A 25505-nucleotide genomic window follows, 5' to 3' on the forward strand; every position below is an offset into this window, starting at 1 on the left:
TCCGTCTAAAATCCTATTTGCAAATCTATTCACAAAAGTGATGCTGTGTAACAAAGCAATAAAGATTCAAGGACATAAAACAATATTAAGCATGTTTGTGAGCTGATGATACACATGTGGTTGATTTCATGGAAACATAAGGAAGCAGGTTATTTATTCATTTATTCATAGTTTTTATTCAAGTTGAATTAAAATACACTGGTCAGGATTGGTCAGATACTCCCCCACCACCCCTGCCTCAAATATGTAGTCCTCACTTGGCCCCGTGTGTGTGTATGTATGTGTGTATGTATGTGTGCATATGCGTGTGCATAACTATGTCTGTATGTATATATGTGTGTGTGTGCGTGTATATGTATATGTGTATGTGTGTATAAATGTGTAATTTTGTGTGTGTTTGTGTGTGTGTGTGTGTATGTATATGTGTGAGTGTATGTGGTGGGTCCGAGGTGACGCGCTCTCTCTGCGGTGCAGTGGTCGTGTGCACGGTGCGCGCTGAGTGACAGGTCTCGGTGTCCAATGGAATCTCTCGACATATTGAGGTTGTCAAATCAGAGGCGGAGGGGAGGGGCCGGCCAGCACGTCGTCTCAATGACGTCATGCACAAACAGCTGGTCGTTGGCAAAGGCAAAAAAAAAAAAAGAAAGAAAGAAAGAGAGAGAAGATGTGCGGGAGAGAAAATGTGAACCAGCAGCAGAGCGACTGAGACCGAGACCCGCACCCGGGCTGCAGCCGCCTCACTCCGCCGTCAGCCTCCGACCATGTGGCCGCCGGAGCGTCTGGGCTCGGGACGCAGCCCTCCGCGGCTCCTCTGGCTGCTTTACTCCGCTCTCTGCGCGCTCGGAGGTGAGTGCTCCTCCATCCCCCGGTGCGATGCTCCCGTTCACTGTCCGCTTGTGTCGGGGTGCTGAAATCCAGCATCCGGCATCCGGCATCCAGCAGCATCCTCCTCCGGCAGCATCCTCCTCCTCCTCCTCCTCCAGCAGCAGCATCCAGCAGCATCCCGGTCCGGTTCGAGTCCAGCCTCACACATCCACAGCTCGGGCTCCCAGTCCGCTCGCACTGGCGTCAGCTCCGTGAGGCTCAGGGGGAAAGCTGCTGCTGCTACGTTTATGCCAGTGACAGATTTGGGCTCCATAGGTTTTTATATAGGCTGAGATCCTGAGAGCTGGAGAACACGCACACACACACAAACACACACACACACAGACACACACCAGGCTGGGTGCTTTCATAGTTGCTGCCCTTGGTTGTTTTGTGTATTTCTTTGTTTTGCTTTGTTGAAAAAGACAAGTTAAGAAATGCAGACATATGAGCAAAACCATCTCAGGATCCCAGGATTTAAGTCAAATCATGTAAATTCCTGATTTTAATTGAATACTGAACAGATATAATTGGATAATGGGGCAATTTTAAAGCTCAATCCCTTTAATTTCGTCAATTTTATTATATTAATTGACCAAAAAAGTCAAATTCCTTTGTGTATTTTCTGAAGCATCTTGATGGACATCCTCCTTGTGTTTGTTTCTTCTTTGTTGCTTTGAGACGATGCTGCTGAACAAACACCTCATTGCTCAGTAGTGTGACAACAATGGATCCATACACCTACAGCTCCCTGTGCCGGCTGTGGTCAGGTGTGAGAGGAGGCTGCCGTTCATCCCCCTGACAGACTTGTTGCTGCTTCGCTCCATCAGGTTCAGTCAATGTCTCCACATGGTTGAATAGAAGGTTCAGTTCACGACTCTATCGGCTTCTGCCCTCTGCTTTGTTGGGATACATCTTAGAATTCTGTGTTATTCAGAAGACGGAAGCTAAATGTTTTTTCCTCATGAAATAATAGATGTTTACTTGACTGGTTCATCCAGATGGAGTCTGAGTGTCTGGCAGCTCTGGTGCCGACGTCCATGAGGTTGGTGGAGGGTTAAAGGTTCGATCATCTTTACGGCTGTTTGGGATTTTTAAAGCATTTTATTCTCTTTGGTGGTTGTGAGCAGGAAACAGCAGAGGATATATTGTGTTCACCTGTCGATGTTGAATCCTCTTTGTTTTCCTGATTACTTATTGGAGCTGGTTCCTCTTTAACAACAACAGAAATTGGAAATCCTCCAAAATAGCAAGAAATCTCACACAAGCAGCCTTTTTACCTACGGAGTTGAATAAAGTTTGAAGATGATCCAGCTAAGCATTCGAGGATAAATCAGTAGTTGAGACGACAGAAAGCGGGATTATGTCTATATTAAGCCTCTAACAGAGTAAAACAGTGGTTGGGAGGCGCTCATTGAAGAGATTACCGAGGTCAGAGCTGTGCTGTAAGAAAGCCTGTGAGCATTCTGCTGCTTTCATCTCCAAGTGAAATGTCTTTATTTAGCTGACACACAAACATGCATATTTAGAGATTTTTGCACGTTTACAGCTTCATAGTGGGAGCGGAGTTAAAGGTGCTGCTGGATTGTCACTGAGATCTGTTACACCCCCGATGCAGGATCCTATTTTTCACACATTGAAAACAGATATGTGGATTATTATATAGTGTATTATTGTGATTTTCAGTCCATCACTTGACATGTGGGTTTATTTCATGTCGTATATGTTATAAAAACATCAATTAGATCCACCAAAGTTTCCCTTTGTTTCCTAGGGAATTGATGAAAATGTAAAAGAAAATTCTAAATTTCTTCATTTTCTTAACGCCCTATTTCATAATGTTAAGGAGGTAAAAATATATATTCCTGTGTCCGCCCCTTTGTTCAGATCAGTGCCAAAAAATGCAATGGGTTCTTTTTTGGCTCAAGTCCCATCCCTCCACCAAGTTTCAGGGAAATCTGTTCAGTAGTTTTTGCATAAACCTGCTGACAAACAACCACCAATAGATAACGGTGAAAACATCCTCCTTGGTAGAGGCAGTGACATGTTCCCCAATTCAGAATATTTAAAACCCACTGACAAGTAAAAGTAAAGTATTTCTGCAGACCTTTTACAAACTGGAGAAAAATCCCTAAAATATCAAAAACAATCTTCTGCACATTGTCAAAACTTATGACAAATTTATTAAATTGCCTTATTTTGCATGCAACAGCTGTCAAGGTTCCGATGGCTGCTAAAATTCTTCTTTTGTGTGACCCTGTACTACAAAGAAAGGTCCAAGGGTGCAGTGTTGAACAGATGAGAGGTATGAATCGTATTTGAATATCTTTTCATGCTGAAGAGGAAAAAGTACTAAAAAGCAGAGACTGGAGAAAAAATAAACACAAATTTGTGCAGCAGCTATTTGATTTGTCATAGTTCATAACTCCCATTAGTTCACAGTGACTTTCTATAACAGCTTGTGATGATTTAAAGTCTTATAGACATTATATACCCAGATATGCAAAGTTATTTTTAAGTAAGTAATCATCTATTTACAGTTTATCATTAACTTTCAGTGGTTTGTAGTCGTGATCTTTTCTTAGTTTACTTCTAATCACACATTAGCAGCCAAAACATCTGTGGACTTCCTCCAGACTCCAGACGTTTCCTCCACTCAGCACCTCAGTCTGTGACCTGTTTCCTTGCAGCCTCGGTCGTGTCCATGTAATAAAATGGCAAAATGGAGTTTTTAATATACAGAGGGCTCATACAGCAGACCAGAGGCCGGCTGGGAGCTTTGTCCGGGCTGAGCTCCTGACAGTCAGCCTGCTTCATTCCTTTTGAGTTTCTGGGCTTTGAGGTAAGAGTGTGTGCACCCACGCCTCGGCACCTCGTCACTGTAGAGGGCCACTTGGTTTTCTTTACTCCGCATTAACATCATCAAGGTGAAATGAAGCAGAAGCACAAACATGAAGCTGCGGCATCAGTCCTGCGAGCTCCCTTAATGTCTCCCCTCAACTCAAATGAATTGGGCTCGTGCTGTTTAAGAGGCTCTTCCCCACATTCTCCAAATGTTGTTGTGAAAGGACGACTTTTTGTACAAATTGCCGAGGAGATAAATGAAACCGCCCAACAGAAAGAAGAGAGTGGAAGATGCAGACATAAGTACTCCATGTACAGATGGTAGAAATGGCTGACGTGCACCGACACAATGGGACTGTGCTACAAATGGAAAAACATTCTGCTCCAGTGAAACATCAAGGTGCCGTCACATTATTCCCCTGAAATACAGCTGCCTTCTTTGTTATCTACTTATGTTTGTATTTATACCACATCTAAGAGATGCAAGGTGTTCTAGTGTAGCAATTAACTGACTCACACCCATCCCCCCCCCCCCCACACACACCCCCTGCTGGGCGTGCTGGCTGCCAGCACAGCTCACATAGGTAATATGGCAGATTACACCTGTCACTTGTTCGGCTGCTTTTATATGCAGAGCCTCCGGTGGATGTAATCCAAGGATTTGACATGATGCAGGACGTGAGTGCGCCTGCATACATGAATCTCCCTCAGCCGATCTGAAAGGAGTTAAAGTCCGTGATTACATGTTTCAGTTTTCTGGGTTCAAGGAGGAGCTTGTTATTATGGACTTAAGACAGAGAGGCTGCGTCCGCCTCTGCTCTATTTACAAGTACCATAGTGCTGCAGAGATAGAAAATGCCTCGTATTTGGGATTCAGTCCAGAGGCATGGCTGTGGATGGCAATTTGTCGGTCGATTGGTCTGACACTTTGAAATCTCTTGTCAGCTATTGGACGGGTTGGCAGATATCATGGTTCCCAGAGGACGAATTCTAAAGGCGTTGGTGATGTGTTATTCGGCGCCATAAGCAGGTCATATTTTCACTTATATCGTAGAATATCACAAAATCTTTGAGATGGTGCAACGCTGGTAAAATACTTTGGTTAAACACCATAAACTTTAAATGAAAATGGAGGACGAGTCTCCACTTCCTCCCATGGACAATGAAGCCAAAACCTCTCAGATATAGGTGCTGCCATCTTGCACCGGTGACGTCATTTCACATTCTCTGTTTTAATAGCATCAATGACAAATTAAAACCAAACATACCAGAAACATAAACACTCACCACTGTGATAGGAACTACCAAAAATGACAAAAAACTATCTTTCAGAGAAATGTATTCAATGTGTACTTTTACTTTTTTATCTTGGTCCATGTCCCATCCACTAACAATGCAGCGGGATTTATGTCCTATGCTTCTGCCAGCCACAAGGGGGCGAGCAATATTGTTTTGGCTTCTCTGTTGGGAGCCGTCATGTCGCCCATCTTTATATGTGAACGATGCTATATAGCATGTGTAGTAAGGTGCTAAAGAAAGATGCTAATCAAGGTAAACATCGTACCTGCTTAACAATAACGTGTTAGCGTTTGTCACTATGAAACTTTCCACACCACTAAGATGGTGAACATGATAAACATGATAGCACATGCTCTTCTTCTTCTTCTCTCCGCAGATTGCCTTTTTGTGACCGAATACTTCACCCGAACGCCTCGGAAACTGAATGCATTCAACTCGTTCGCCAGCGTGGAACTGTTTCACTTCAATGTGCCTGACGACACCATGATGGCCGTATGGAACCTCATCACCTTCAAGGAGCAGGGGGGCACGTTCGGAGACAGCTGCCCAAACCGCAACGTGACCGTGTAAGACCACGCGAGCGTCACGACAACTTCACGACAACTTCAAGACAACTTCACGACAACTTCACGACAACTTCCTCTTGTCCTGAAGTTGCTCGAGTTTAGCTGACAGCCTTTAGGTTTTGTTTTTTCGTCTCCCAAAGTTACACTTAAAAATCTAAACTCTGCTCCTTCTGTAGGGGATAGATAATAATAACAAGTATCTTAATTACTTTACCTCTGGGAGAAAAAGGTTATAGCAGCTGGTTAGCCCTGAGCATTGTCAGCTATTGCTGCAGCCTGGACATATGGAGGAGCGGCTGTGAAAACAGGAAGCTTTAATTTATCCTGCCTATTTTAAACTCCTCCGTGTCCCTGGGATCCAAACATGTGAACGTATGAATATTCATATTTTATATGCGAATTTTCCATATTTCAAATGGAGGGTGATCTTTCTGTCAGCTGTTCCCGTGGATTCATTTCACACTTGGCTGTGCTGTTCATGAAATATTGGGCCCTAACAGGGATTGAATTTTGCCTTTGTGATTAATAGGTACTTCAGGTCCGGCGCTCCGCCAGTAATCAACCCCCTGTACACCAGCTTCCCACGGGACACGGTCGTCCCAGGATCCTTTGCTGTGACTCTGACCTGGACGCTCCCGAACCGTACTACAGGAGCGTTCAACGTGACCAGCCCGCTCCCCGGAGACTGGTTCCTCGCGGCGCATTTACCCAAGGATGAAGGCAAGATCTCAGTCAAGGTGAGTCCGGCCGTTCATCACACACAGACATTATAGTTTCATGTTAAATATTGAACCTGTGGGTTGTTGTGTTGTCAGCGTATTTCATGCTGACATTGATTACTGTGTTGTTTTTTGACCTGGCATAGCAGGAAAAACACTGGTGAAACTAATAACAAGCCCGAGCCAGCGTACACCATAGCACGACACTGGAACTAGATGAATTACCTCGGCCAATGAGGTTTTGTTTTGATCTGTGTTTGTTGTTAGTTTGCAGGATTCCTCAGAAACTACCTGACAATGTGCAGGATTCCTCTTCTCTCACCTGCATGTGCTTGTCTCCTATGCACCTGTCCACTATATTTTTGAAGGTGTAAATTGGCCTTTTCAGTCTTGTTTGGGGTTCAGGAAAGAACCCACTAAATTTAGAGGGGGGTCCGGATGAAGGGGTGGATGCAGGGTTTGGTTTTTCACTTTCTTTAACATTGCAAGGTATTTTTCTTTGATTTCTCCCAAAATTATATATGAATCTAGATGGAAATGTGTGTACATTTTGTCATTTCTTTTAACAATAGGGGATAGGGGGGTGTTAGCCTTGTGGGTGGAGGTATGAGCTCCCAGAGTCCATCTAGTTTTTAATGTGATCTTTTACACTGTGCTTTTCCTGCTAAGATGTGTCAAAATGCCAGTGATGATTCAGTTCTCTTCCCAGAGGTCAAATTATAAGAATGAACAGTGTGGGGGAGAAGCTGTCTTTCTGTAGCTGTTTTGTTTGTTCAGTCATCTTAACAGTTTAGGACAACCACCATGCTCATCCTTTAATGAGACAGTTGAGCTTGTGGTTCTGTGGAGGCTGCACACGTACATACAGATTTTTAACAGATGTCATATTTACCTTATTACTTCAGGGTTCAGTTCAGCTCCAAACACAAATTTAATAATTTCATTTAATTTAAAACGTAAATATTTTGACCTGATGTTGGTGCTAAATGAAAAGTTATGGGAAAAGTTATTACATAATCCAAATTTTGTGGCAATCAGTCTTATGGCATCCAGCTAAAAGCCATTTACAGTGAACATTACATCTGTTGCATTGCTTATCTGCATGTGACAGTGTTAATCTGCATGGTCCCTGTTAAATAACTAACTAAATAATCAATACATTTATAGAAATCTACAAATGTAAATTTTAAACGGTATTATATTAATAATTAGTTATTCTTCTCCCCTGGCGACAATGATATCACGACAACCCTTCCTGAAGTTGTCGACGTGTTTCAGTCGGCAGCCTCAGTGGTGAACGGATCAACTGACACAACAACTCACCCATCCTGAGAACCATATAGGATAAATCTCATTCAGCATCTGCTGCTCAGAGCAGTAAATGAACAGCTTGAATGGCTGTTGTGTTCTGCATCACTCACTAATGGAGACTGGTAATACAGAAGCTTATTTGTGCTAATGTGTTATGTAATTTGATTTCAGTGTGATCTAAATCTAAAATATTGTCCTCATGGGTACTTAACTCCCCATCGTGATAGGGGAAAAAAAAAAAAATCAAATAAAACTGATGTAAATTTTGGTTGAGATTAGTATTCCAGTTTGTGCTGCAGCGCTTAAAGAAGCAGAACAGTGTCAGAGAGTCTTTCTTCATCTTATCGTGTTCTCCTGTTTGACTGCATAAACACCTGCTGATTTCCATTTCAGGCAGTTTATTTGTCTCTAGGAAGCTTTTCAGTTGTGCTCTTTCCTTTGTGGTTTTCCACCGGCCGGCAAACGTGCACCTGGAATACACAACAATCACCAACTATCATCAAGAGTTGCCTTCGCCATTTCATGTACAGATGGGTGGGTTTAGCTTTGTGGGACAGAGGGAAAAGAGGCCGCTGCGGCTAAAATGTGATCAGCTTCCAATGACTCGCTGCATGGATGGGAATAACATACATTTTCCAAATTCTGCCGTCCAAAGTCCTTTCCTTGTTTTCTGATGTTTTCAGTTCAGAAGGGGAAACGTTGGGCTGAAGTTTTGCCACAGGGGAATACACTCATCAATAACAATCTCGGTGAAAAGACTAAATCTATCACAGTGTACACGGATTTAGCAACAAAAATACAAGAAGCAATTATGAGCTGTACTTCCTGTTTGCTCCTCCTGCACTTTGACTGTTCTTCTAACTATGTGGACCTTGTGATGTGTTTAATAAGACCAACAACAACATTGCAAACTATCAACATTTTCAGCAGTGTTGTTTTTTATGAATATGTTGATGTACCGTTGATGCTGAGCTTTCCACTTATCTTCTGCTGCCTTGAGACATGTATGATTGTCTCTTTCTTGTTATTTGTCCTATGTGCAAAATGACATTCAGTTTTCACCTTCAGAGATTATTCAAATATCTCTTATTGTATCGTATTGTTCAGTTTCGTACCGTTTCTTACCATATCGTTTTTTATCGTACGGTATCATAGAGTACCATACAGTATAGTATCCTATTGTATCGTACATTATCGTATCGGATCGTATTTTCCAGACTCTTTTCATCACTTGCTAAACCAGAAGCAGATGCATCATATCCTGACCTGAAGCCATTTACATCATATCATTTTATAGGATGTACGCTTTATTGTACATATTTATATTTTCACGTATTTCTTACTTTGATATTTTATTTAATCTTTTTAACTCTAAAAAACACGGTATTCATAGTGGAAGAAAAATAAAGAATGTCATCATACAGGACTGTATATATGACAATTAACGCGTTGAACCTTGACTCTCATACAAAGCTCAGTGTGAATGAGGAAACTGATGAGAAATGATAAGAGTAATGAAGGATATTAAATGTTTACCTGAGGCGATGCAGTGGTAAACACTGTCGCCTCATAGTGAGAAGGTTGTGGGTTTGAACCTGACAGCTGTGGTGAGTCCCTGAGTCTGTGTCTGCAGTGTGGGTTAACTGGAGGCCGTAGATGAGAACGTGAGCGTGACTGGTTGCTGGTCTCTGCTCGTCAGCCCTGTGTCTGTCTCAATGTCAGCTGGGATTGGCTCCAGCCCCCTGTGACCCTCAAGGATGAGCAGTATAGATAATGGATGGATGGAAGGAAATGTTAACCTGTCCATCCATCTTTGTGCTTCTGGACAGTTGATGGTGCGACTTAATGAAGGTGTGGGGCAGGCAAATCATCTTGTGTCTGAGTGACAGCGATCCTACTTAGTTTTAGGCTCTAGGAACATACTTACACACCAATAATTATAATAATAATTATAATAAAACACATATATATAATTTATATATATCTTCTTTCAAGGTGCCAAAGGCCGCTTTATAGAGGTAGGGAAGAAAATCCCATTACTCACAACGCAGGCCTTAGACATTTTATTTACATTTTAACTTTTTATTCTCACTTATCTATCATTTAAATAGATGTTACTGTTTTATCATTAAATCAGGATTGGACATAATGGTTTTCCAGTATATTAGCCTTTTACTAAATGCTGGATATTGGCCAGTCAGCGTTGTCTCTGTCAGTTTGATGGAGCTCAGTCTGAGACTGTAAGAGCTGCTATTATTGTTTTTTCCCGACCATCCTGATTCATATCACATGCACATCTTATCTCTTATATCTTATTTTTCTGCAAAACATTCTTTTTTGATCCATCCTGTTAAGGCTGATTCTCACTCTGGGGGAAATCTTTTTTTAATGCTTTGAATGGTCGTATTTAAAGTAATTGAACACCGTTGAAGATGTCTGCACTTGTACAGTGTAAAAAACGTTGGCCTTCAAAATCTCATGCTGGTTGAGCCTTAATTAAAACTCCTTCTACAAGACACGCGTGCAGGTCCGAGTGATGGGCTGCAATAAATCAAAGGGTCACCTCAGCGGCTCCCCCGACTAATGACACGCCAGAGTAATTGTGGCCGGAGCAGGAAGCGTCCGTGATCACTTGACGGGAACGAAGAGCCTCATTTGGCATTCACACCTGTCCTTTAGAATCAGGGGCAAAAGGCCCTCGCTCCTTTTCAAAACACATTTTTACAGCAGATCATGTGTGCAAACGACGCACGGCCTGCTGGCTCCAAGTCATTCTGTCTGCCCGGCTCATCTCCCAGAGTAATGCACATCCAGCATTAATGGTTCAGAACAACACGGGTGAAATAGCGGGTGCGTGTTACACTGTGTGGCAGGCTGAGGGAGGACAGAGTGATATTAATCCAGCAGCATGACAGGATATGCACACAGTCCATTAAGGATTTCCAGCCAGTCTGAATCATATCCAGTCTCCTCCTTAGCCACATTTAAGAAATATTGTGGAATTAAATAGCTGCTAATGTCACTGCTGTGTTCTCTCTGCAGGGGCTCTCTGAAGAATGCCAGTATCTGTTCCAACCTCAGCTCATCGTCCAGAGGCTGATCGGGATTTCAGTTCTCTATCCAGGATACTTCATTGACCAGATGATCCCCATCCACAACAGATCTGCACTTTATAAGTAAGTCTAAGACCTGACCTGATCCAAAACACCAAAATCAGGAGGGGTTGTCTTTGAAATTCTGCACCTAAACATAGACTTTCTGATGGAAAATGAATTGTATTCTCTCCCAAGTGTGAGGACAAGTTTATTAACTTCCCCTCCACGAAAAGTCACCTCAGTATCGTGAGCAGAGCAATTTGAATAGTTTATTTTCCCTATAGCTTTACATTCAGTTTTTCTATTTAAGGTGAGTGCTTCATAAAAAATGAATGGTGTGAATTATATTAAAATGTTAGCTGCTCAGTCCAATATTACATATTATATATATTCCGAAATACATGGTTGGGTGTGTTTTTAATCTTTGTTGTACTGCATCTATCTATCATGCTCTATAACAAACTGGATAGTGTAGAGCCTGCAGTACATAACACGTTATTATTCCTGCCTTAAACGCATGGTTTGTCTTTATCTCTCTCTCTGTGTGTGTGTGTGTGTGTGTGTGTGTGTGTGTGTGTGTGTGTGTGTGTGTGTGTGTGTGTGTGTGTGTGCGCCCGCAGAGTATTCATCCCCAATTATATATCGAAGGTGAAGGTTCAGCTGGTAAACTGCAGCACCAAGAACAAGAGCAGCGACAGTTGTCCCGTGGTGCTGAAGATAAGAGCCCGGGCGCCACCGGTTCATAACTCAAGTGCCCTCGACTGCCGGGAGTGGAACCCTTGTGAATTAGACACGCTGGATCCTGCCTGGGAACAATGGTACTACATCCTGGTGGAGAGATACCTGAGCAACTCTGACGTCTACTTCCGCATCGGGGTGCAGGTCACAGGTGAGAGCATTCATATTCATATTCCTATTAGGAAAGACAAACAATAAACTTGATATGTGTTTAATATTATGAATGTTTACAAGATATTATTAGTCTGGCCGTAACCCTTTGTAACTTTGGTTGAACTGCAGCCATTCTTGCAGCCAACGGCCAGATGTTACAATATGTTAAAACCATAATCTGAACATAAAGATGGACGACATGACTCCTCCCCGAAGCCAAAGTGCCTCGATCCAGGTCATGAATCCTGAAAAAGAAAAATCACCATTTCTAACCTGTTAATGTTTTCCCATAAAATCAGAGACATATTCATGATCTTCGCCCTTTTACCTTATTCATATTACTGAAAATCCAATATATATGTCCAATTATTTGTGATGTAATTCCACCATTACACATTCATCGGTAATAACAGTAAATACTAACTGAACAGTGGCATGCATGCATGAATATTTTACATAGAGTAAACTCTGGTGTCTTTTTGGTGTTTCATTGTTAGTGACTGTGTCCAGTGCTTTATATTATTGCTAATGTGGTTTATTTTATTTTTATTTCTCTTCTTTTCCCCTGATTATTCAAAAGCAAGCAGGATAATTCAGCTCACTGGTATTTCTGCTTCTTAATCCCAAAATAACTTGCAGCATTTTGCTTACAACTCTCATCGGGGGATTGTGTTGGATTTTCTCTTTTCTCTCGTGATCCTCAATTTCCATTTTCCACAATCTTTCAGCCCTTTGATTCCAGTGCTGTTCATTATTTTCCTTCCTTTTGCTCTTGAAGTGTAATTTGGAAAAAACCAGGGCTGATCTCTGTAAACCTGAAAACTCATAAATTAGAATGAATCTCAGTAATCAATATCCACAACAATACAGTCTTTGTATGAAGGGTTGTGGATTTCAAATTGCACTGTTGGAGAGAATGACTGATTGTTCAGTTTAATTTAGTTCTTTTTGACATCTTTTTTAATAGTGTGTCCAAGATGCCCATGCATCTGGGGCAGAGACTGAATGTTGGACACATGTTTTGATGGGAGACGGAGCCCAGACAAAGGTGGACCATCACGAGGCTTGTTCAAGAAAAGAACCCAAACGGAGGCCATTCATACGAGAGCGCTAAAAGGCCCTGAGTTACCACACTTAAGTGCTGGATGCTGTTTTTGGGTTGTGGAGAGCTGAGATATTTTTTTTATGCGCGCTCCACAGGGATCGCTCACAAATCTGTGGGAAGTCCACTCCCATGTAGCGATCCCCTCCCTCCGCTCGACACCGTACAGTGCACTTTGTTACCATGGCAACACAGACACTAATTATTCACACTGCCTCTCCCCCCTGCCTGCCAGGCAGATCTTACTTGACCTTTTGTGGATTTAAATTGAAGAACACCTCAGGTTCAGGGGAAAGACCATCTGGAGCGCTCACCTCCTCCTGCTCTTTCTCGCCGTCGCCGGTTATTATTGTTATGAACGCTCTCAGGATTGTGTGCCCTTATTCAAATTCAGTCCAATTTACAGGTGTCACATTCGCTGGCGAGACAGAGGACGGCAAAACTAGGCTGCACTTTATTATTTATCACTATTGTTTATCCGGTGTTTTCACTGCTGTGTCTTGCCCTCAGTGGATGTGGGGAGCGTTTATGTGCTGGGCTGTATATGAAACCAGAAAGAATCCAATTCTTGGGATAATGAACAGTAAAAAAAAAACTATGATTACACAACCCCCGTCCTCTCCCATCCGCCCACCCACACATATACAGTACATGCATAAACATGTGCTATATAATTGGTTCTTTTCAGATTTTTACACAGATTTTTTCTTGTTTCCACCAAACTTACATTTGCCTCCAGCCAATGCAGTATTTAGTATTTCGGTATTTTTAGGAGTGCTCCAGTTGCCTGAGCAGATGTCAAAATACTTCAAACCCTTTCAGAGACAACGCTATGCAAACAAGGCTGAGCCACAAAAGCCTTTGAAAATCCGGTCCCTGCGGGGACTGACGATATTTGATGGTACTTTGCCAGTTGCCATCAATGACCATTTTGCAGTGACTTTCTTTGTGTTGAGCGAGTGCACAGTGTTTGCAATTAATGTGGATCTTTATCTCATTAAAAAGCATGATACTGCGCCGAACCTAGCTGTTTACATTACGGAAGCCAGCCGGAGGGGATCATTTCAAACATTTGCAAAAGACTTACTTGCTTAGCATGCATAATAACGCCAGTAAAACAACCGACTTGGTTGTTTCCTGTTTGTTTGAGATTTGCTGGTGATTGGTCGTTTGATTTAACGAAGGGGATTATTACAAAAAACTTCTGCATCACGTCAAGTGAAAATGCACCAGAATGTTCGGCTGTCAGTTTGATTGATTTCCTTTGGGAATTTGATGTCTGTCTTTTCTGAACAGATTGCTCCAAGCCCAATTTGTCCAAGGACCGAGCTCAGCCCGGCTCCTCCATGAACATGCCGCAGTCCTTCGGAGTAGCGATGGGCTTCTCGCTGTCTGAGACGCTGTCTGTGGCGACGCTGCCCAGTCTGCTGCAGAACGCCAGTCACCTGCACACCTCGGAGGACAGCATTGTTTACCTCGCCCCCACAGCCGACACCAACAAGTGCTGGCCCATTCGCCCGACCCTGCGCAACGAGCTGGACACCTTCTCCGTGCATTTCTACGTCTTCTTCGGGCCAAATATATCGATCCCACCCGACCGGGCCGCTGTGTTCGCCATCAACCTGATGCCAGTTCTAGACAGTGGAGGAGTCCTCAACATGGAGCTCAAGCTCAACGTGGTGAGTTCCTCAGATTGTCCTAAGAAAGTATTCTTATCAACTGTTTATTTCCTTAAATTACAGGAAAACAAGGAAAGCAAAACTATATTTTCAAACACAAAAGGCTTGTTCTCCACTGACGAGTTAAAGCAGGTCTTCAATTAGGCAGTATGTAGATTTATCTTGGTTTATTTCTGTAAACCTTAATGGCCTCATTGAGTATATCCCTCCGCCAAGGCCCTACAGGGAAGCACAACTATGTCCTAGATCTGGATTTTTGCACCAAGTTGCAAACACTTGGAGATTTTAATCCCATAAACATCCCAGATTTTTTGCATCAAATTTTTCCCCTGGAAATGAGTAAAAATATCCCATTTCCTGGCGCTCGCTGCCTCACCTGGTAGTGTGGACGCAGAGGCTGCAGATTTGCTTCTGACTAAAGGCCCTTTGCTGCGTGTCTTCCCCGCTCTCTCCCCATTTCACACTTACTGCATCAATAATGACTAGATGCCCTAAAAATATCTTTTAAAAAACAAAACCGCCAAAAAATGCCTCATCTCACAATGTTAAAGAGAAATAAAGGATCAGCCCCTTTGTCCAGAATCTGCCCCAATATTTAATGGATTCCTTCATGTTCCATCGTTCCATCGTTCCACCGAGTTAAAATCTGTTCTGTCAGGACTGAGCAATAAATCTTTGAGTGAATGTTTGAAGATTTTAGGGTCATTGACTATAACATTAAAATACGATTCATTCAAGAAAATGTGCAGCTGAAGGATTTCTGAAGACTTTTGGTTGAATATGTTGGACTCTTACTCTGTCGACACCTTCATCCTTCACCTGCTGCGTGTTTCACTATTGAGAAGGATGAGATTGTAGTTAAAGAAAGTAAATATGCACCAGTTAGTGAAGTGAAAGTCTCCATTTAGAGAAGGTGAATAATTGGGCTCACAGTGTCTGGCGGAGCTAAATATGGATGCTCATATGTTTGCAGAATTTGCTCTGGGAGCTGAAAACGTTCACAGGGAAACAGACGCCAATGTTTGGGAGTGTGACATATGTTTCTAATTGAGAGTGAACAAAATGCAAAAGATAATCCAAGCTGGAATTGATAAGTCTTTATTGCGCTGTCCTTTAACGGAATTAGAAATGCACCTGCAGCGGCTCTGGAGGCCGACAGGGAGCCAGAGACCTGGAGAGCTACAGGCTGGCAGATGGACTTTTTAGATATTTCGCTCCTAATGGAAACGCAGGCCAATCAGCGTGGAAATAACTGAAGGAGGAAGCATAAAAAGCCCCTCACAGATATCTTTGATAAACCAGTTCAAAAAGAAATATCTTGACATTTCCTCTGTCTTCACAGGAAGTACGATTAGAATCAGTTTTACTTCTCTGCATTCAGAAAAGATATCGGTCAGGGGAATCTTCTGCCTACAGCGTCTGTGGCTTTGCACAAAAAGAGGAGACGGGAGGAAACAGGTGGACTTCAACTACAAGGAGAATACAACCTTCGGTTTTTAACTGTTTAATATTTAACAAAACAATCACAAGGTCCTATCAGCAGGTTTTACACAGCTTCCAATCAGCAGATGGAATTAGAGATATTAAGATTCCTACTATTCATCCATTATCTACTGCTTGTTCTTTGAGGTTCGCAGGAGAATCTGGAGCCAAAGCTGACATGGGGTGGGAGGGGGGGGGTACACCCGGGCCGGGGTGCCAGTTCATGGCAAACAACAAAAAAACTATTCAATTTAGATTCTCCATTGAACCACAATCTGCCCGTCTTTGGACTGTGGGAGGAAGCCAGAGTACAGAGAGAAAACCCACAATGACAAATGGAGAACATGCAAACTCCACTGGGACTCCACTGGGATTCAAACTGGGAAACCTCTTGCTTTGATGCGTCACTGCCCCAATGGAAACACTTCTTGTGCCTTTTTGCTTAAAAGGCCTCAGCGGTGACTACAGCCAGTTGCTGGACGCATTATGTGTTTGGGTTACCGATCTGTGCTTTGGTACAAATGTTCACTTGGACTTAAGGAAGAACTGATTAGATTTAGTTTTTCAAAGGTCAAAGATCAAGGTCACTGAGACCTTGAAATGATGATGTCAACAGAAACTGCCCTGGTTGGCAGAGGAATACAACCAAAAGGTATTTTCTTCTTTTTCTGTGATAATAAGCTATTTATGGATTTAAACAACAAAACAAGATATTTCATTATAATGTCAGCAGAGGCTTTGAGAGCCTGACACTGGCCTTTTTTATACACAAAATAATTAATCAAGAAAATGATGTGTTTAATTGATAGTAAAGATAATCATTGTAGTCCTACATGTCATTACGACAGGTTTGAGGTTGCTGAAATGTATCTTCCATGCTGAATCCCCTCTGCTCCCACATTTTGTGATAAGATGAACACATCTTTCATCGCCCCCGAACACACGGAGATGAAATTGATAATCGATCCTCTCATCTAACCCCCGGTGAGCGAGCAAACAGCCGTATTTCCCCCAATACGTCAGAGAAAAACATAAATAGTTGACTCTTAAGGAAATGACAATTATTGACTGAGTAATTAATATGATATTTTCATTGATTGACGCCACAATAACGTCGTCGCCCAATGGCAACCTTGTTTTTTCCGTCATTTCCTCCTCATTCTTTCACGTGTGTCATCGTTCAGTCCAGTCAAGAGCACGTGTGCATGTGCGTTAACCTCGCAGTAGCGACTTGTCCCGTTTTCCAGCCCAACATATCGCGCTCGACAACACGTGTGTCTCATCGACAGTCTGCTGTGCTGCCAGGTTGCTGTGATTTTGGTCTGAGCCACGAGATGTATTCCTCAGAGAGACTGTCATGCTATATTATTCTATGGACAGATTTCTCCCCCCTCGGTGATGATCTGTCACTTGCTTGTCTCAGGCGCAGAATCCAGTCAGCCGCTGCCAGTGGGGGACCGTGGCTGATTTGCAGGGCTTATGGAGACATTTTCAGGGAGCGGCTTGTCTGCCTTGTATCGCTCTCGGTGAGGGAGTGAGAACTTAATGCATATGGCTTTTATTTCCAGTGGAAGATTATCAGTTTTTTTTCGCTTTACATCATTTTTGACATTCTTTACATCAGGACCCATGCAGAGAAAGGAATTACAATCACTTGTACATTAGTCCTCGAGACACTATCAGTGAATTCTTCATACGCTTTGGTATGTTACACCTTTATTTTTCACAGTAACTGACACTTGCACACGCTGACGTGCTCGGAGAAGATAATATAAAGAAAATATATCCAATAATAATATAAGAATATTGTAAAAATAATATAAATGATAAACATATGGGACTTTAATATTTAATTTAATTGAATTAACCCTTAAAAGTTGGATAGATGAATTATATATATATTATTCACATTTATATGGACCCATTTGTAAACAACCGTCTCTTATTTCATGTATAAATGTGGAAATAAAACAATCGGAAATAAATATTCTAAAAGATGTGGAAATGAATAAATAAATGCTACAAATTATTATTTATTTATTTATGACCCATCAATCTATTTCTTTATTCTTCTTGTCTTTTATTTTTTGCTCTTCATGCTCATTTATTAATTTGTGTGTTTGTCTCCCGTGTCACTGTTGTGCCCCATGAATGAGAAGTTGTTTGTAAAAGTAGTAGAGAAAAAAAAGAATTTGATTGGAAAATACTGAACTGATGCCAAGAGAAGAAAATATAAGAAATGTTGAGGTTTTCTGTTGCTAAGCAGCAGCGGTGTTTGCTCATAATGAAAAATAAGAGTTAAAAAAAACAACAACAACAAACAGTGCAATATTTTATTGAGCCAAATGAAAACTCATCAAGGAGTTTATTTTAATTATCTTGGGCACTTCACTTGCCAACTTCATTCATGTTCTTGCATCAGTTGGCATTGTGTCCCGTCTGGCAAATGTCATCAACACAACTCCGGGGAAATTCAGCAAATCAAAAGCGAGACGGCGACACAACCGAGACAAACTGGCATCCAACGAAAGTTGTTTCCATCTGCAGCGTCTTCACGATCACAGTGGAAGTGTGTGTGATGTCGTACTAATCCTCTGGAAGTACTCAGATGTTTTTTCAGTACTTTACTACAGTCACCTTGAGCTCTGCATTGTTTGCACCTGATTGAATTACGCCTCTGCCACTCACATCCCATAATATTAACTAACAGCTGCAATAATGGATCAGGCATGTAAAATCACAATATTAAACCGTGATTAATGTTGCAGTGTTCACAGCAATGTTACAAAGTGGTTTACAAGTAAAAGCGATAAATAAAAGCCCAAACAGAATTAGCATTTAAATTCCAGACATCCATTTTAAATTGAGCAAATAAAAAAAAACACGACCAGCACAACAAGAACTGAACATAAACGAAACAGCAAAGCCTTGATGACACAACGGTATTTTTTGGAAGTGATTGAAATCCCTTTTCCGTTGAAGCACAGAACTGGACAGCTAAGATGTTGGCTGCTGAGGAACGGTCAGCCTCCAGCTCGGGGGGTTGATGGAGCTGAAAGACAGATTACAGTGAAATTTGTCAGCAAAATCTAAACTTCAGCCGCACACAGACGGTCGGTCCGGGGGGAGTCGGAAACAAAGGAGTTTCCTGGTTTCTACACAGCGTGAAACGGTTCAGATGACGGATCAGACACATCCTGAAACTAGAGCTGCACTCAGCAGAGCACATACCTCCGCCAAGGCCCAGTAGTCGCCCTCAATTCATCAGCGGCACCATGAACCACTCTCATAGATTTTTTTATCAAGATCTCTATTATTTTTATAGAAATTCTGAAAAAAAAAACAACTGTGGACCAACAGATGACATTATTACATCCAGAGCGAGGTGAGGTCCCGAATGCTGACGATACACTTAAGGGCAGATCCAGAAAGGAGGTATCCAAAAAACATTCAAGCAAAAAGGCACGGTGAAAAATTGTATACGAGGAAAACAGGAAGAAAACGATAAAGAGAATCTGACAAGACAAACTAGCAAAGAAACTCAGGTTAACTATACACAGGTACACAATCAAGGGGTACAGTCTATGGGCGGGACACGTAACCTATGAAGTGGGAAAGCAGACAAACAGGAAGTAAAGTGCACTGAAATGAGACACAAGGGTTAGTAACAAGGTAAAACAGGAATTCACTAAATGTGCCAGAACAGTAAAAACTACATATAAAATAACAAAGTAAAAAAAAAACACAAAGAGTCCAACAAAATCAAAAGTCCTTTGAAAGGACAGATAAAAGACATCGTCATGGCTGAAAACATTTCTACTTTTTGACTGAGCTCTTTAAATTGACATCCAGAAATGTTGATAAAATTCACTTGATACACAGCATCTGGATTTGGCCCCCACCCCCCCCGACCCTCAGCATGTCCCTGTGCGTCTCATTCACTGCTCTGTCCACGACTGTTTCTTTCTTAATCCTTCATCTTCAAACTGTCGGGGAGAATGGGGACAATAGGGGGGAGACACACTCTCTCTGGAAATGCCAGTGGGCATTATCTTTCCTCCAAGAGAGGACCGGCCAGATGGTGAGTTTAGGAAGCTTGAAATCTCAGCACCTGGCAAAGTGTTTAAGTTATTGCATCAACAACTTTGCCAACTCCCCCTGCACATACTTTATGTGCTGTGGGGGCGACAGAAATCTTATTTATTCAAGGAATAATTGCCTTAAGTTATCCAAACCACTTCTGTTCCCCTTTGGACAAACAGCGAATACATGTGCTGAATCTTATTATGCAAAGTTTTTCAGGTTAAAGCTGCAGTTGAGGCGGCACGGAGGAAAAGCATGAAGGTTATATCGGTGTCTGTGTGGGTTTTCTCCGGCTTCCTCCTACTGTCCAAAGACATGCAGATTAGGTTTACTGGATTTTCCTAATTGGCCATAGCTGTTTTCACAGATGAAGTCCGGACATTTTCCCAAAATTTAAAGGTTCAGTGTGTAGGATTTAGGTGAAATGGATCTATTGGCAGAAATTGAATTTAAAATAATCCTAGTGATGTTTTCACTAGTGTGTTTCATCTAAATTGTACTAATTGTTGTTTTCTTCTCCCTAGAATGGGACCTTTATATTTAAATACTTTATATTGACATCAGCAGCAGGTCCTCTCTACAGAGGCCGCCATGTTTTTTACGGTAGCCCAAACTGGACAAACTAAACACCTTTTGAGTTTTTATGACAACTGAAGGCTACCACAGGTTCTCTTTCTTTTTCACACAGCCCCTGTGTGAATATAACAGGAACATTCACAGGGAGTGAGTGTGAGTGTTGATTAAATATGTGACAGGCGCAAAACTGGAAGAATACAAACCTCTCAGGATGAAGAGGAGTTGACGAAGACCTTAACTGCGAAAGGTGATGAGATTGAAGAGCTTTTCGGTCGAAGCCGGTGTCGATGTGCTTAAAACAAAACTTCGAGTCTGAGACGAATCTCCTGCTGCGTTTTTCGTACGTAAAAGTCAGACCCAATTTTCCAGCGTTAATGTCTGAAAACAGCTTAAACCAGCGGTCATCTGTGTGACCTGTCCTGGTTGTACCGCGGCTAAGTCTCCAGTCTCCGTGACCCTCAAAGGAAAAGCAGCAAATGCATGAAACGAATGAATAAAAGCTGCAGTTTTCAGATTTAGTAACTTAGTTGGATACTTTCCACTCTGGTTGTAAAACATTTCAATGCTCTGCTGCACAGACTCTTTGTTCCCAAACAGCAAAAGGCCCTGTGAATAAATTGGGAGGAATTTCAAAACTTATAAAGTGTCAAATTTCACTGGATGCAGCAATAAATACTGTATGAACACATCCAGTATTTATCGCTGCTATTTGTATCCCTGTTGTTCTTCCACCAAGACCAAATTGGACTTCAGCGGCCTGTGTTCACCTCATGTCTCTGCAGAGGGAGCTGCTGTGTTTAAACACATACAGTTCTCAACGCCTGACTACTCCTCTCCACGAATTTTTTCTTTTAATGCATGAGCGTGTTAATGTATAATTGATGCTTTAAGGAGATAAACTGCCAGCATCTTCATTGAGGTGCCTGAGGCCGACAGAGGGAGAGCACTTTCGCTTGATTTGTTAGCTTTAAAGTTTACTGTCTCACAGCGGAGGGGAAATGAGAGCTGCAGGTGATCATGGCCGGTGTTAGCTCGCAGGCGTGATGGCAGCAGATGGTTGATGGCCGGCTGGACGGATGAATGACGTTTGTTTGTGTTTCCTCCCGCAGACTGTGCTGAGAGGAGCTAATGTCACGGTGTTTGGCTGCTTGAATCACGGGACGCCTCTCTTCTTACGAGGCAACTCATCACTGAAATGTGAATCAGGTAAATCCAATTTGACACAGAATAGCCACAAGTTCCACCCCCCCCCCCCCCCCCAAATTGATAAACTGTTTGTTGTCCCACAAGAAGTTTACACTTCACTTGTTCTAACTCCCAAAGCTACATTCAAGTTACGACTGTTTTCCTTACATTTCAACCATCATCTTTCAGTTTGTTCAGTGGTGTTAAATCCTTTCAGAACTCGATTCATCACCTCCACGAAGCTGACGTTTAAATTACTTTCAGTGATTGAACTTCAGCTTCTCTTTAGGTCCTTTCACTGGGTTCATTTCAGCAGCTTCACTTCAGTGCCTGCATCTAAAAACTGATGCATATTCAAGTATTCAGTATTTAAACAAGTTCAAAATTTCAAGTGCAACATGTCGTGGCTTGTAAAAAGTGTGAGGTTTTCCCAAGTTTACCCTCATTTGTTGTTTTCTTCTTACAGAATCGGTCTCTGGGTTCTTCCTCTCTGTAAACGCCTCTGCTAACATCACCAAGCTGAGGATTCCCTACCCACAGACCGGAACCTGGTACCTCAGTCTGCGCTCTCTGTGTGCCACTGAACACGGGTAAGACAGCCACTGCTGCCATTGTATTATTACACTGGAGAACTTCACCCAGGGGCCCAATAGTCCCCTTGAATTCAACCAAGCTGCAACAAATTGCCGGGAAAAATTGTTAAAAAGTCCAGTATCCAGCCCTTTGTCCGGGTCTGCACCAAAATTTAATGGGGAACTTTTTTAGCCAATTTCTCACCCTCCCCTTGTCGTGGAAATCCACCAGGTGCTGTTTGTGTAATCCTGCTGACACACACACACAGACAGACGGACAGGAACATCCTCGACGGACCTAACTGAAGATGATTTTTGACAAACCCAGAAATACACTTACTTGATCTTTTTGAGTTTTTGCTTGTTGCCTGGCACTTCTCCTGTGGTGTTGTGTGTATATATTCAAATTGCCATTGTACTATTTGAGAAAACATGTTGGTGAAGTGTTAATTATTCAGGTGCCAGCAGGTGGGGTTTTACCTTTGTACAGTCAGGTGAGCTGTTAGCTGGGACTTTATATTTGGGATGAGAGCTCTCGATCTGATCACGTAACTCGGGGGCAGGGTGGAAAATTAGCGTTTTCCCACAAAACTATCATCAAACTATTTCTTTCAAATGGAAACGATTGGGTAATTACACGGCTTTGTTCAACCATGAAATTCTCCCAAACATGATTTTCAAGTAAAAATCGACTGAAGCCAGTTGAATGACTGCTGCTCATAAATGTTTGACAGTCTCATTATTAATGCGTTGGCTTTGTCCCAGTGCCCCACATCAATCTACATGAGACAATATTTGCTGTCGATTACAGGAGGACAATTTCAAAAGGGGACATTCAATATTTCTTTAAGCTCATATTCAAATAACCATCACTAGTTTATTTACCTAAATTAATAATTCAGCGCTCTAATGAAGACAACATCCTCAGCGTTTAGACGGTGCAGCCTCCCACATCCTTCCCCATCTGTCACCCAGCAAATTAATTTGGGAACTGGCTTGGTGAATGTGCTCCTGCTGCTGCACGCCGAGCATACGACACAGGGCAGGGTTCGATTCTGAGGTTTTTAAAATCACATTTGCATGTTGGGAAGTGTAAAGAAAACAATTCAAATGTGTCTTGAAATTAAATTTTCAGGACACAGAGGTGCAGGTTGAAATTTCACCAAATTTGTGCAGCAGCTTATTTTGAATTCATGCATCTTTTTGATTTGGTGAATTGAATCTGACTGTGAATAGTGAATGTCCACCATTCACACAGACTTTGGTTTTTTCCATCTGTAAATATAAAGGAGACCATAATGCATTGTACTGACAAAACATGTTTTATTCTTGTAAAGGGCACAGCTCTTATCTTCTCTCAACCAGAACATGTCTTGTAATCTCTGTTGTTCTCTGCACCTTCGTGTACAATTTAATTCACAGATGAGGGCGATAAGTACTCGCTCCTTCTCAGGGTTGTGTAAAAATCCGTGTGAGAACTGCAGGAAAGAGAAGGAGGAGGAAAAGCTTCCATTAACCTGTCCAACGCAGTGTTTTTCACAAGTTCATAACTATAATATATATTCAGCAGATTGAGCTGTTTAGCCCAAATCCTTAATGGCATGAAAATGTGAACAGAATGAAATTAAGCAGATTTTTCTATTCCCGGGTCCCTTGGGAGTTCCAATTGAATTTGAATAACAGATAATAGCAGATGGTGTGAGACACGGACTCATCCTCACATGAGAAGCATTGCTGAGGTTTGAAAATGTGCAGAACGTTAACGTAGCTTCTGTACGTGTCAGATTTCTACACATGCTAATGTCTGGTCTTGTTAGAGAGAAAAGTGGCGTGAGGGACGTGAGGCTGATGGATATAAGTTAAAAATAGAAAAGTAAGCAGCTGCATCGATTAAAAAACATGGCTTCTGGCAAAGAAACACATTTGTTACCTCCTGGAGTTTTATTCTCTGTGATTGATTGTCGGAATTAGCAATTAGATCGTAAGCAGCAACATACAAGCGAGTGCGGGAATGGAAGGATGCTGTTGTTGGCCTCATATGACGGAGCTTTTTGAAATGCTCACACTTTGCCGCACTACTGTGTCGCTTTGAAGGAGGCAGCCCCTGAATTGGGATACAGATGTAAACTGTCTATGAAGATGGACGACATGACTGCTTGTGAAGTGAAGCCAAATCATCTCTATCGCCCCCTGGTGCCTGGCTGTAGTGTAGGTCATAAACGCTGCCTCCTCCATGTTAGCAGATGGGACATAGAGCATGTAAAATAATTTTTTGACAGCTGAGACTGACTCCTGATTGGTTTAGGGCACGTATTGGCGGTACCATCGATACTGGAGGACAAGTTGGTAGCGACCCTATCTATATTTTGGCTTAATTTTTTGCAATGGGAGGAAGTGGAGACACATCGTCTGTTTTATATAAAGTCGATGGGCTGCACTTCGACACAACGGTGAAGGGTTGAGGTTAGAATGCTAATGTTCGGCAGGTATAATGTTTAGCATCTTCTAATTGGCCACATTTGCTAATTAGCGCTAAATGCAGAGAATTGCTGAGGTTTATGGGATTATCATTACATTTTGCTGGTATTTGGTCGTAAAGCAAAATTGACTTTTTCATTTAAAGCTTATGATGACGCTAGATGAAAAGTTAGGGCATTAATATCAATTGCAAACTACCATGGCAATCCATCCAGTGGTTGTTGAGATATTTCAGTTTTGACCACGGTGCTGAACCAATCAACAGACTGACATCAGCACCTTGAGAGTCTCTTTGCTAAAAGCTGCTATCCACAAAACAAAGTGCAGAAGAAGTCAGTTGAAATTCATTAACAGGTGAAACAGTTGATGTGTGTTTTCACGCTGGTACACAAGGACCTGAATTTACCAGCGGTTCTGCTTTTACTTTCCTCGTCCAATGCTCTGTCTGTCTGTGACTTTTTCAGATTTGAGGCGTGCACCAATGTTACAGCCGAGGTGTACATGCGCTCGTACCTGACTCCCTGCATCAACGACTGTGGCACGTACGGACAGTGCAAACTGCTGCGCACCAACAACTACCTTTACGCTGCATGTGAATGCAAAGCAGGTAATACCTCACTACTCTTGAGCTTTGCAGTGTCAGTTCTTTCTCCAGCCTCCACCTGCACAATGTGAAGATGAAGTCAATTCAGATAAGCTGGTCTGTTTATCTGAAGAAATGCATTCACTAAGCTGTGGAAGCCCGTCACTAACAAAACA

General features: G+C 42.1%; 1 protein-coding gene across 1 annotated transcript in view; it reads left to right on the forward strand.

The window, feature by feature from the left end:
* Window positions 1-384: 384 nt before the first annotated feature.
* The window catches only part of tmem8b (transmembrane protein 8B), a 38167-nt gene continuing 13046 nt past the window's right edge, over window positions 385-25505 (forward strand). Inside the window, 9 exon segments of the mRNA XM_034596147.1 lie at window positions 385-846; window positions 5384-5573; window positions 6103-6310; window positions 10646-10779; window positions 11319-11587; window positions 13988-14370; window positions 21621-21717; window positions 22163-22286; window positions 25211-25353. Of these exon segments, the coding sequence (XP_034452038.1) occupies window positions 762-846; window positions 5384-5573; window positions 6103-6310; window positions 10646-10779; window positions 11319-11587; window positions 13988-14370; window positions 21621-21717; window positions 22163-22286; window positions 25211-25353 (1633 nt within the window). The 5' untranslated portion in view covers window positions 385-761.

The sequence above is a fragment of the Hippoglossus hippoglossus genome, chromosome 9 (genome assembly GCF_009819705.1).
Source record: "Hippoglossus hippoglossus isolate fHipHip1 chromosome 9, fHipHip1.pri, whole genome shotgun sequence".
Lineage (NCBI taxonomy): Eukaryota > Metazoa > Chordata > Actinopteri > Pleuronectiformes > Pleuronectidae > Hippoglossus > Hippoglossus hippoglossus.